Source organism: Podarcis cretensis (genome assembly GCF_951804945.1).
Source record: "Podarcis cretensis genome assembly, chromosome: 3".
Classification (NCBI taxonomy): Eukaryota; Metazoa; Chordata; class Lepidosauria; order Squamata; family Lacertidae; genus Podarcis; species Podarcis cretensis.
The window spans coordinates 62,986,077-62,999,258 of NC_137172.1; the positions used below are offsets into that span (position 1 = coordinate 62,986,077).

General features: G+C 40.0%; 2 protein-coding genes and 1 long non-coding RNA gene across 9 annotated transcripts in view; 2 read left to right on the top strand and 1 right to left on the bottom strand.

The window, feature by feature from the left end:
* Window positions 1-1,263, top strand: part of REPS1 (RALBP1 associated Eps domain containing 1) — a 42,296-nt gene extending 41,033 nt beyond the window's left edge. For all 6 annotated transcript variants that reach the window (XM_079970951.1, XM_079970948.1, XM_079970947.1 and 3 more), the window contains one exon: window positions 1-1,263. Coding sequence is in view for 5 of the 6 variants with exons in the window: in XM_079970948.1 (XP_079827074.1) it covers window positions 1-69 (69 nt within the window). In the remaining variant the exon portion in view is untranslated.
* ECT2L (epithelial cell transforming 2 like) overlaps window positions 596-13,182 on the bottom strand; it is a 27,609-nt gene continuing 15,022 nt past the window's right edge. For both annotated transcript variants that reach the window (XM_079970944.1, XM_079970945.1), the window contains 10 exons: window positions 12,309-12,412; window positions 11,431-11,553; window positions 10,422-10,636; window positions 7,935-8,082; window positions 6,805-6,878; window positions 6,097-6,253; window positions 5,205-5,270; window positions 4,699-4,787; window positions 3,835-4,007; window positions 596-2,425 (listed from right to left, as the gene is read on the bottom strand). In XM_079970944.1, coding sequence (XP_079827070.1) covers window positions 2,286-2,425; window positions 3,835-4,007; window positions 4,699-4,787; window positions 5,205-5,270; window positions 6,097-6,253; window positions 6,805-6,878; window positions 7,935-8,082; window positions 10,422-10,636; window positions 11,431-11,553; window positions 12,309-12,412 — 1,289 coding nt within the window. In that variant the 3' untranslated portion in view covers window positions 596-2,285. The remainder of the gene's footprint in view (window positions 2,426-3,834; window positions 4,008-4,698; window positions 4,788-5,204; window positions 5,271-6,096; window positions 6,254-6,804; window positions 6,879-7,934; window positions 8,083-10,421; window positions 10,637-11,430; window positions 11,554-12,308; window positions 12,413-13,182) is intronic.
* LOC307213478 lies at window positions 2,438-8,785 on the top strand. Its single transcript, XR_013837527.1, has 4 exons — window positions 2,438-3,718; window positions 3,818-3,895; window positions 6,141-6,335; window positions 8,125-8,785. It is a non-coding gene; the product is annotated as an uncharacterized lncRNA (long non-coding RNA).

A 13,182-nucleotide genomic window follows, 5' to 3' on the forward strand; every position in this document is an offset into this window, starting at 1 on the left:
GATGTTCTTGAAGAGAGAATTTCGCTGGAAGTTCAACTGGAGCAGCTTCGACCCTTCTCTCACTTATAAGCCAATTACCATTAACTGTGAATTAATTAACTCTGAAAGGGGAAATTGGGTAAAAGGCCTAATTAAAGACCCATATGTTCAGCTCAGTGCACTCTTAACATTTTTTTGTGATTGTTTTGTCCTCTGTCCACAGTTGTATTTAAGTAACTTTTATAATTTTAATACAAAGAATGGAATAATTGTTTCCTTGAATGTTCAATATATTGGCACTGCCAACCTTCCCATTTTGTTGGGAGGACACATTTTTAATTTGGAGCGAAGTTTGTACAGCTTCAGTGGCCTAGATCCCAAACTGAACTTGATTACCTTATGAATTTTCTATATTTCATGTCAAAAGATCATGACTAAAAAACATCCCAGATATCTACTTTTTAAACACAGAAGCACATGCTTTTACACACCTTTCTTTTGATTGTGTAAGAGAAGGTTAACCAGCTGCAGTCATCAGTTTTTCCTTTTCCGAGTCACACTTTGCAACCCATCTGAAATTTCAGGCAGCCATTTTGATTCATTTTGCGCCTTCCAAGTGCCACAAATTTCCTTTTTTTGTTTTCATACTACCTTGCCATACCAAATGCATTTGGTTGTCTTTTCCTCTTTATGTACTTTGTATGTGGCCACAGCTTGACATTTGTTCCAATGTTTCCATTCATGACTGTCATTTTTCAGCATGCACGTAAGTGCATCCCTTCTGTGAAAGGATTGGGTGTTGATCTCTCTGCCATGCACATTTCCTGAACACCACCCGTAGTTGCATGCTTTGCACATTTACCCTTTTATTAACTGGCACATCCAACAGACTTTACTGTAACACACTATGGTCAATAAATGTGTCAGTACCTCAACTCTTCTTTCCGAGTCCCCTGAAAACTATTTTTGTTCCTCAAAAGGTTCGCTTCATCTCTCCAAGCCTTATTCTTCTGGCTTGCAAACAGGCTTCATTAACACAGTTTCCTGAGTGTATCCTGCTATTCAGGTTGATGTACTGTATTAGGATTTGTTGTATATTGTATAATACACACCTTTTGATCTCATATGTAAATTTGCATTAATGCTGACTAACAGCAGATATTCTATTTAATGGCTTATTCTGGCTGTGGGATCATAGATGTTAAACTGCATGGATGTATCTCAGCAGAATCAGAACTAGCAATTGTGTGATTTTTACACCAATAAAACAGCACAATATTTTAACTTGGGTGAATCCTTTTAGTTTGGCTTAACACACTGAATTAGGTTGCTTTTCATGAGCCTGCAAATAGGATTTTGCACTGAGTATTTGGTTGTGAAGAAACCATAATGCTAAGACTACTTCGGCCACCATGTAGGCCAATTGGCTTGCCCAGCCAGCAGAACAAACTTAACACTCATACAACAGGATTCCTCCTCTTCCCCTCCAGAGTAGATTTTGGTGGTGTATGGAGCTGAGTAGAAAGGGAAGTCCACTCATGTGCTATGGGAGATTTATCACCCTAAATCAAACATTAGGGAAAAGTCAAACAAAATAAAAAATTCATGCTATGTGTCAAAGCCGGAAAGGGACTCAAAGCAAAGAGTGAGAAAGAATAAACGTTTGTAACTGCATGCATTAATAGCATCTAACAACACACTAACAATTTCTATCTACTGTACAGCAAGAAGAGATACTAAGTTACAGCAAATGTACTTTACTGTAGACAGGGGCAGGGAACTAGGTCTAGCCATCTGGATCTCTGGCTTCCCCCATGCTACAGAGGAAAATTCAAGCCTAAACAGGGTTTGAAGTTTCCACCAATCATCTGATCAGTGCTGACTTCAAGCTCCACTTTCTGCAAGGGGCAGCTACCCAGCTGATCCCAGCAACTTTGAAGTCATCACCTGTCAGCTCTGTTTTCTACTGATGCACTACTATCTACAAAATCCTCAATGGGGGGATCTCAGAAGCACAACCAATCCCAGCTGGCTTGCTCTCGGCAAGCTTCCCTTACCAAGATGCAATCAGGAGTGCACTATTAAGGCTCTGGATTATGTGTTGGCAGTTTTGTGTCCATTTGGCCTTCACCAGACATCACCCAAGACATGAAGTGTCAGGGAAACAGCCTCACTGGCCAAATGAGGCCCTTGATCAGCCTGATTTCCCCATGTTGTAGACACTGAACGGTTACCTTTTTCTTTTGGGAGCTGCATGACAGTTACCAGCGGCAGGAAGGCGAGGTAGTAAATAAAGCTGGGAACTTTCAAGAACAATTTACATTATCTTCAATATTGCAGATAATTGCCCTTTGCAGTGCAGAAAGCCATATAAACTTGTCATGGTCCTCTGTAGAACAAATCATTTGACACCTGGGACTTTGCAGAAGAAAAGCATTCTTGATATCTGTAATAATAATAATAATAATAATAATAATAATAATAATAATAATCTGATTCCTGAAAGATTATAAACAATCAGTTTTCAAGCTAAGACAGGAAATCATGTAGCAATATGTGCAGTCGTGAAAGCTTGACCCATTTATGGTGTTCCATGCAATGCATTCCCTTCAGAAATGGTGACCTGTAAAGCAGGCCTTGTTGCCATTCAGTAACACCTTTCTTATCCCACTCCTCAATTAGTACTGCACTTTTTCTCATCCCTGGTTTTAGTCTGCATGCAGATACTGAAAAAGGGAAGTTTGTACAAAGTGGTTTGTTTTTCAAAGTGAATCATTCATTGACCAGCAAATGCATCTTTCCACTGCAGCGAATAATGGGGAGATTTACAGCATTCTGTGTTATTTCTGACAGGCATTGTTATGTTACCTGTGTTAACACAGCTTGTACTCTTGCATTGCCCTGAGTTCTTCTGATGGAAGGGTAATTCGCCAAGAGGCTCCTGGAGGGCACAGAGCACCTTTGGAATGGAGACCCCAACCATAGTCCACAGGCAGAGCCATGCAAACTTCCTCCTGCAGGAGGAGCCAACACCATCTCCCAGACCAGCTGTACCAGTGAGCCGATAGCCAGGGTCTGTTCACTTATTAAGAAAAAATTAACCCCCTAATCGTTTTTCTAGCCCCTTCTGTCCTTTAAATATAGGGATTACTGGGGCCGCTCAGCATCCGTTAGAAGAGCAATATCCTGTCCTTGCACAGAGTTTTGAGAAGTTTGCCTGGAGCAGCAGCTTCCACAGATTTCAAGGCATTCAGAAAGGTTGTTGTCTATACTTGCTGGTATAATAGTTCTTTCCCCTTGGATCTAAGGATACTGAGCTGCTATCTTTCCTAAACATGCATTCGGATTGTGGACCTCACCATGCAACATTCTTAGGTATTTATTTTATTGGTTTTAAAGTAAGCAAGCACTTGAAAAGCTTTAAGACAGTAATGGACACTTTGCAGCAAAGGCATTCTGGAGCTTCTGTGGATCTCTTAGAAGCATATGATATATTTTTTCCATCTCCGGAAGCTCTGCAGAAAACTAGGATGGGTTTCTGAGGGCAACTGCCATTAACACAAGCTCCTATTGCAGAATTAATCTGCTGTTAGGCAATCAGCTTTGGCAGAAAAGAAATATCATCTCATCTGCACTTGATACACATTAACCTCTATTTCCCTAACTATTGCAACTGGTTTTAATTTTAACAGAAGCTCAAGAATATCCAGGTGACCCTGCAATACTAGCTAAGTATTTGGTATGGGGAGTCATTTTGTTACAATATTACAATATTAATTTGAAATACATTTTTAAAAAATATCCTGACAGATTTTGTGCCATGTTTATATCATTTTAGGGTAGGAGAAAACTCACATTTGGAATCTGGAATATCTTCAACCAGGAGTTGATGAAGCGTTACCACTGCCAAGAATTGGTGAGTAACATGTGAGATACGTTCAAATGGCTTGTAAGAGATGCTGCGCTGTGAGATAACAAGTATATCGTTGAAAAGGAAGAGGCTAAGATCATGGGTGTGCTCATACAGCCTGACAAAATTGAAAGCAAAGGATTAGTCTTCCATGTTAGACTTCAGAGAAACTAACACAGATATTAATCAGTAGTATATTAAGCTTTTGAAAACGTTTAATGAAAAAAAAGAAAAAAAATCAGTAACCCTGTGCTTGTTAAAGTGTAACTCTTAATTCAGTGTGCTTATTTTAACTTAGTCTCAAGCTAATTTTTCTTCTAATTTCTCAGTTTTAAGCGTTAGAACTTGTCCTGCAACACATTCCTGAAAGTAATGGCTCTTTCTTAGGGGATCAATCAATAAGCCAATGGCTAATAAAAATATATTTTTTTCTGTTAGAAGGAATGATCTCTGGGCCACTGATACAATTAAAGCAATACCCAGAGGTAATTAGAAGGCATTAACCACAGAGTGTCCTGTCCCACCCAAAAGCTTAGACTTGATTGCCAGTTAGTTCATCATTAGCACTGTTCTTTTCTGAGGAAAGAGTTCACCCAATTTTGTGCAAAGGAAGAAATAAATCAATGCATCTATCGTAAGTGGAAGGTTCTCCTTTATTAACTGAATAATTCATGTACAAACAATTCATAAACTTAACAGTCCTCAGCTACAAATAATAAACTATGCAAAACAGATTTAGCAACCAGTCATTGAAAGGCATCCTTCATTTTTCTTCCTCTCCCCTCCTATTATTTTATCTGTCTATTTACCTGAACGACATATGGACTCTCTCTGAGCAGCAGTTTAGCTGGGCTACATCTTGCATCGCAATTAGATACCTATTGGCTTTCAGTAACTTCTGTGGATTAAACATGAAAAGATTTAAAAATACTTGGATAAAGTTTGATTATTTTTGTTTAGTTGTCCTCGGTTGCTGATGTATGTTAAATCACACACTTCTGTTAAACATCCCTTTACCCCAATGATGTGCTTTGTATCCACAAAGGCACACAGTTTCACAGACAAAAATTACCTATGCAGCATATTCTATCTCCTAGAATCAGCTCTTCCCAAATGCTTTTGAGTTCACTATGCCATGTTTTCTTTTAATACTTGTGCTTCATTTTTGAGGAAACTACTACTTTTACAAAGTAGTTACTTTTTCTTTGTTATTCACGAGCACAACCTACTCCATGGCAAATTATTCTGCCTTTATCACACAAATGCATGCATTTTCCTCTATATCACACTACGTTTGTCTATACAAAGTACTTACAGGACATCCTTGGATGCGTCTTTGTGTAGTTAATATCTGATCATCTCTGCCAACGTTCAGTTTTAGCTAGAATTTTAGTATGGTAAACATAAGGTGAGTTAGCTTCTCAATGATGAGGATGAAAGGAGAGATTTTATCTGTAATGCTCTAAGCCAAACTTCCTTCAAGGGCGCTCCCATAGGTAGTTTCCCATTTGCAAAATGCCCTCTCTGGTGAGATGTGTCTTGTCTTACTCTTCATTAACTTTCTGGAGGAACTTTTTTCAAAAATAAATGTTTACTCAGGCATTTGATGGCTGAAAGATGCTTTTCCTGGCAACCTTGAAGTAATTAGTTGTGAGGGTGTATGGATGTTTTTAATTGTATTATTTATGATTTTGGTGTTTGCTGCCCTGAGCCTCTCTGGGAGGGAGGGCAGGATAAAAAAACCTCCAACATATCCTATCTTCCTGTTTGCAACATTTAAGGCGGAGAGAGGAAACTTACGTCCTCAAGACTCCAACACCCAGCAGCATCTGGAGGAACCACAAGTTCCCCATCTATGCCTTCTGCCTTCATTACATACCTTTAGGTGCCAGATGAAAAAAATTCTCTATAACCAGGCCTTGGGCTGAATTCTATGGCCTTTTAAATGTGTTTGTGGAAGGGGTTATTGGTTTATTTTGGTCCTTGTTTTATTATGTATTTTGTGTTCTCATTTTGTATTCTTATGTTGTGAACTGCCCTGTGATATTTGAATAAGGTCTGGTATAATAATAATAATAATAATAATAATAATAATAGTCCAAAATCAAAACTTGAATTATGTTGGCTCTCCCCAATCTCAACTTGCTACTGAGTGTCTTAGTGATCCCTGCAAGATCGTCATGCTAAAATAAATGTAGTAGACAAACCTGATCTAAGTAATCCTTGAACTGTTTCATTTGCTTAATTGCAGGAGTCAGCTCTTCACGGTCAGTGTGTTCTGGAGGAGTGTGAAGCCTCAGAGCATACAGGAGCGTGACGTACTCTTCAATCCTCTTAGATGGGCACAACAGAAATTCTTGGAGGCTATGTGTTACATAGATGCACTTAATCCATGCTTTAATTAGAAAAGTAGCAAATTGCATTGCATGTCCCAAGACCAACAAAGGTATGTCAAGCCATATCTTAGGGGCCTAGTGTTGCAGGTAAGACATATTGGGTAGGGGGTTCACAAGTCCAGGAAGTAGGCAGTTTGCCTGTTCTCGATGAGGTTGCACTCTTTTTGAAGTGACAGTTATGTTGAAGAAACGGGTGGCAGGGAACCCTTAGGCCATGGGGTAAAATGCAGCCGTCTAGCCCTCCCTATCGGGCACTCTAAACTCTCCTCAGGCCATATCCCTTATGCGCCCTGCTTCACACCCTCAGTGTTTTTGCCTGGCTGGAATGTACCTTTGAACTCAGATAATGCCTCTTTGCTTGTCTAGATGGAGAATAGAGACAAGTGTGTACATAGTAACTAGCCTACTGCACAAAGGTAAATGTACATATGTTGCTCTGCCCATTTTTGCCTCTAGCATATACAAAACACCCATGCTTTGGCAGTGTCCTCCTTACTATTTTAAACTACAAGACTTTACCTCCTCATAGTAGTAGCAACAGTCTTGTCATGTCTCTTCAGAAAGGCACGAAATACTGGAATAGTCTCCCTGCACTGTGAAAGCAAAAGATTTTGACCATCAGTGTGATGTCATCCATAAAACTATGGACCAAATAAGGAGCAAACAGCAGCATTTCCATAACCCAGTTCCGTGGGCTGCTGTGGCACACCGTGTCCTTTGCCTCCAGCACTGAGGCAGACTTGAACACTCCGGCTCACAGTGGTATCAGCATCTGGCAAGTAGCTGCTCAGTAAATATGGGCAGCCCAAAGACATTTTGGTAAGGCTGTGAAGCTGCAGACACCTCTTGTGCTTTGGGGTTTAGTCAATGCTAGTTTTACACAACGCAGACCCACTGAGATTAATGGACAAGCCTAATTTAGGCAAGTTAGAATGTAGTTGGGTACAACACTTAGTTTCCCTTTCAATATTGAAAGTTGAGGCTGGTGATGCCCTTTCCCACAATGCACCTTGAACTGTTGTGACACAAATCCTCAGGAGGATAGGGCTCTGAGATGCCAGATTGACAAGGCTGAGTGGGAAGGGAACTTCCAAATTACATGCTTTGTACACAGAATACTGGGCTATTGCACTCCAGTATTCCCAACCCTATTATATCATACAGTAGAAGAACACAGCCTAGGATCATCATGGAAATTGCATCATGTTAAGACTATCTACAGGGCATGGTGGGTAGAAAGCAGTGAAACAAATACGGGCATGTAATCCAGTTTGTATAAGGTAACTTTATTATTTTCCTGATTGCATCTAATTTTTAATGATGGAAAATATACCAATTAATATAAAAATAAGAACTAAAATCACAATAAAACAGAACTTACTCAAAATTCAGATCTCATTAATTTTTAATAAACAAACATTCTTATAACCGATTACTTGCTTACAGATCTAAGCTTTACTTTTTCTTTTAACAGAATATAGCATAAATATACTTTCCCAAAGATATTTAAATGCACTTTAATATTTAGTTACTATTTGTTGGATGCTGCTTTGGATAGGGAGATATGTGAGCATGTGAGTTTAAAAAAATAAATGTTACAGTGGAAGGAGTGTCTGACTTAGAGTCATGAGACTTTGGTGTGTTCTTACCTTGTCTATAGTTTTCAGAATTACTGCATAATTGTTGAAGAAGTTTGTGTATGTTTGAAGTTGCTGGCAAAATTGAATGAACAGGTCTCCTAATTTTTGGGCTGGGTTCCATTCATTAAGTCTTTGTGTTAACTCATCTGAAAACCACCTGTGTGAAACAGACAGAAGGGTGTTTCTCTCTTCCTATCAGGTTCCAGGCAAGTTCCAACAGATAGTGATAATGACAACATGTTTTCCTGCAAGCTGAGTGACATAAATATCAAGGCTTCAAAGTTACTGTGAAGTTATGCTGTTGTCTGGTCCACCCTAGGCATCCGGCATGAGTAACTTACTATATAGGTATGTTCTGTGGTAAGCTGGCCATCCATAACATCTTCCACCCCCAAGCACTGAGAAGAATTTCAGCTGACAATCAGAAATATGGGGAACAAGGTGCATGAATAGGATTTACATCACCACTTTACAAGCTATAAAGCCCTTCTAAAAGTTCAATCCTATGCATGTATACTTAAGCATTCATTCCAATGTTTTAAATGGTGCGTTGCGCCAGGTAAGTGTGTAGGATTGCTTCCTGACCTCCCAAGTGGTTACAATCAGATCTTGTTGGCCTAAAGTCTCATCATACCCTGCCTAGGGTTAATGAAAATTAGAATCCAGCAAGAAAGACATGGAAAGCATAAGGTTCTTTACTCCCTCGGTTACATCAGTACTGTCACATGCAGTGGCGCCATTTAGTCACTTCTGATAATATTTCTGTGTACAGTTCTGTGTTTGATTTTTGGGGAGCCTTCTGCATTAAATCAGCTGTAATAAACACACGTCCTCCTATAAACCCTCAACACATTTGATAACTTGCCTAACCAGCCATTTGTTAAGTCTTTAAATGTTCCAGGCAGACGCCTCTAGGAAATAAGTTACATCATATGTATAAACTGAGTCCTTGCCAATAGAAACTTGTCTCTAAGGGTGCAATTTTCCACTGGGCCATGGGAAGCGCAATCAAAGAGATGCCAGTACAACGGGGACACGTGAGGTTGTTCTCATACTATCTTAGCAATGTTCTCATATAGTCTTATGCCTACAGCCATGTCCATCCTACAGATCCAAAGGTGGCTTACTGGGGTCTCTCCAGATGTGGCTGGAGTACAATTACCATCAGAGGTGCCACCGTCTCTGGAAGATTGAGGGGACCAGACACAATGTTCTGACATTATACGGGGGGCCCCTCTGAACATTGAGGGGGGACACACAGTGCCTCAGCCCCCAGAAGCTAGCACCCTGGATTGCCACCATCACTGGCCAGGCTGATGGTCGGAAGTTGGAATCTATCAACATCAGTTGGTTAGGGAGTGGTGCTGATAACGCTAAGGTTGCCAGACTGATTCCCATATGGCAGAGGTTTTCAACCTTTTCAAGTCCACAGCTCCCTTGACCAACTACTTTCTTTCTGCAGTGCACCTGTGGTGCTCAGGAGCCCAGTTATGTAACCCCTTGCCTGCAGAGCTGGCAGCCTCTCACCCTTTTTCAAACACCCTCCCTTGTGGAGTGTTCCCTCAGCCTCCTCTCCTCTCCCCTCTCCTTGGGAATCCTCTGGGCACCTGCTGCAGCTGTCCCTGGTCTCTGAACTGTTCCCCCTGCCCCACAGGGGCCTGGCCAGCCCTAGAGGCACCATTCACCTGGGGAGCTTGTAGCCAGAGCTGCTGCAACAAACAGCTGTGCAAGCCTTTGGGAGGCAGAGACGTGAGAGGGAATCAGAGGAGGAAGGAAAGAAAGAAAGAGGGACAGAGGCCAGGGTTGCCTGCGGCACCCCTGACCACCATTCAAGGCACCCCAGGGTGCTACAGTACACTGGTTGAAAACCACTGCCATGTGGGACAACTGCATATTCCTGCATTGCGGAGGGTTGGAGTAGATGATCCTCAGGGTCCCTTCCAAATCTACAATTCTATAATCATCTGAAGAAGCCACAGGTTCCCCAGTCTTGGCTTTTTCTCTCTTTTTTGGTATAAAGTTTTGTATTACTATTTTATTTTATAATGTATACAACAAAACAGATATCATAATAATAACCACAGACAAAAATTCAAAGGTGAAAATATACATGTAGAATGAGTAGTTTGCACACCAGCTAAAATACTGAAGTAAAGACTGTCAGCTTTATCAGATCATCAAGTATAGTTCCAGATTTGCAAGGCTTATGATGACCCCAGTCTTGTTTTTAGCTAAATAACATTAGTTCCAGTACTGAATGAAGCTCACAGCTTCCCATGGCTGCTTTTCTCTTGTTGGTAATAATGAAATTCTGTTAAATGTGTCTACAAGTATGTCTGGTCACAGGTATATTAAATGATCCATGTCTAATAATTTCAGAAATACTGCATCCCAAATCCTAATCACATCTACTTTGTTTAGAATTCAGGTCTTAAGTGTTGGGATATATTTTTTTTAAGAATCTAAATGTGCTTCAGAACAATCAGTGAAACTTACCTATTCAGTTGTAGGATGTTCAAGATATCAGAGAAGATTGTCTGAACATTGGCATAGCTTAGGATGACTCGATGTGAGGCCAGCGCTGCCTTTAGCGGTTTAACATAAACATCTCGTACAATTTCCAGCATGTTCACATAGTTCCTCTCACTTAAGAGAAGTTCTCTGGCAAAGCTTTTGCGCTTCTCTGCTATTTCTTTATCAAGTTTGCTGGTCTGAAAACCCAAGATACATTAGAAACAAATCAATAACACTTTTTTTAAAGTATATTTATGATCTGGGTATATATAAAAGTTTTGATTATAATTTTCTAAGGGATCCCAGCTTGTTATTAATGTAAGCTAAATATATAAATAAGCAAGCAGAAAAGAAGACCATAAAGGTTTGTATTATCTGAAAAGCTTCTTAGTCTGTAGCGCTATACCCATTCACCTGGAAACAAGCCCCATGAACTTGATGCAGCTTACTTCTAAGTAATGTATAAGACTGTGCTGTTACTTTGTTCTCACAGGTAATATCATTAAATATTCTTATGCTGCTACATAGATTTATTCTGAGAATATAAACTGAAGCTATTCTCAAACAGATTCAGAAATACACTTGCTTTATAGCTATAGAAACAGGCTTCATTTGTATTGCACCAGCTAAACAGCAGCCATTGTGGCTGTAGGTTTCTGTACTCAAAGGTGTATATACATCATTCATCATCACGTTACCAATTAGAGCACAGAACCTAAGTGGGAACACTTTTTAAAAATATAAAATTATACACTGTCTGTCTCCCAGTCATGAGATATGAGGGAGTTACTAACATATATTAAAATAAAACATAGAAAAAACACTATGAACATCGTTGCACACGTGAACTCAAACTACTTTATAGGCATTGCTTCATTTATCTTAGAGCAAGCTGTTCAATCCTGTCCAAGAACAGTGTTCCAAAACAAAACTAGGAAGTATTAGAAGAACTATGGAAGTTGCCCAAAGCTAACAAGCGGCTCTTTTGTACCTTAACTGACACACCAAGGCTTGCTTCTGGATTGCTTTCAGTTGTCAGAACCTGGCTTTTGAGTTCTTCCTTTTTATTATATTTCCTCATCAGGAAGCGTGATAGAAATTCAAAAGGGTTTTCCTAAGAAATCATAAAAGGTTAATGTATGGCAGTATGCATGCCACCCCTTTCCCAAGCATAGACAGTCAATGGTCATATCAGCGAATAAGAGATCTACTGTAGTCCGTATATCACTTTTAAATTAAATTAGATTTGCACAGTCCCATGGCAATAAATGGAGGCTGCACAACAACAGTATTTCATGGCCTGGTCTGATAAAGCAGCCTCCTGTGCTTCAGTTAATAGTCAAGAGGCTTTCTCAGTTCAGAAAGCACTCAGCAGGTCTATGGCCATACTACCCTGAACACGCCCGATCTTGTCTGATCTCGGAAGCTAAGCAGGGTCAGGCCTACTTGGATGGGAGAAAGCACTCAGGAGGCTGAGTGCCACAAAATGGAAAGGAAAAACAGACACTCACACACCATCCTCAGCTATCTCTCAACAATAAGTTCAGTTCAACCCCACGCCCCACAAAATTTTAAAGAAATTCTAAAGTGCCCCAAGAAAGAAGCAGAAAATTGAACCTCTCTTCTGCAGGTGGATAAAAGTTTTGAGAATCTGAAGGCCAGGTTTCAGCACAGCTAATAAAAGTTTCTAAAAAGAGGAGAACTCTTATCCATGAGCCTGCCAATTAGGGTCTTGGCAATGTTACAGTCCATTAAATTGGCTTAAATACAGCACAATAGCCTCTGGAATGAGAACAGATTTTAAGCAAGCTTCAAAAATCAAAACTGAGGGCATAGCCATTATACTTAAATAGAATAAGCTTATCTTACATCATTTCCTCTTGAGAGTTCAACTAATCCTTCAACCAAAACCTCGGCTATTCTTTGCTTTTCTTGAACATCTGACCAGCTCACAGCATCAAACATAATTTGACCTGCACATAAATAGTTACACATTAGTCGCTTTTAAGATGCAACAGACTTGCCATTAAAGATGGAGTCAATTTTATTTCCTCTATTTTGGACAGCTAAGGGGGATCCACAGCGAACTAGATTATCTGATGAGGTGTAGCATGCAACTGACAGCAAGGCCTCCTGCTCTGGCTAATCATCAGTTCCAAGGCATCAGCTGGCACCTCAAATGCATTATGGCATTGGTGTTGCAGCTGATCATATGCTAACCAGAGCTTTCCACTTGACCTAATCACTGATCCCACCATGAAGTGATGCTAAACTTTCTTAGGTGAAATTGATTATCTTTCACTTTAGTACCCAAGGAATGAATATGACTACATCCAGCTTTAATTGCACTAGTCAATCAAGTAGCAGGAGTAGGTCAGGATCTTCAAGAACATACAAGACTTAAATTCCACAAACTTCAGGAACACCCAGTGTATTCAGGCAAATGACGCTGCTGTGCAGTCCTACATACAAGTAGGGGTCAATGACACAGTAAGTACACAAACTTACTTCCGCAAACAAGCCATGTGTCTTTATGCAGCAGAGGAAAAACACTGGATTGCTTTCGTCCTCAAACAGATTACACTAAACCCTGCTGAGATAATTTCTCATTAATATATTTGACCGACTTTAGCATATTTAGGAATCTAAGCAAGGTAACAAGTAACCTAAACATTTTGGCTGCCTTACTGACTTCACCTGATTATATGATACTGTATTTTGGTTAAAAAACAAACAAAAAACC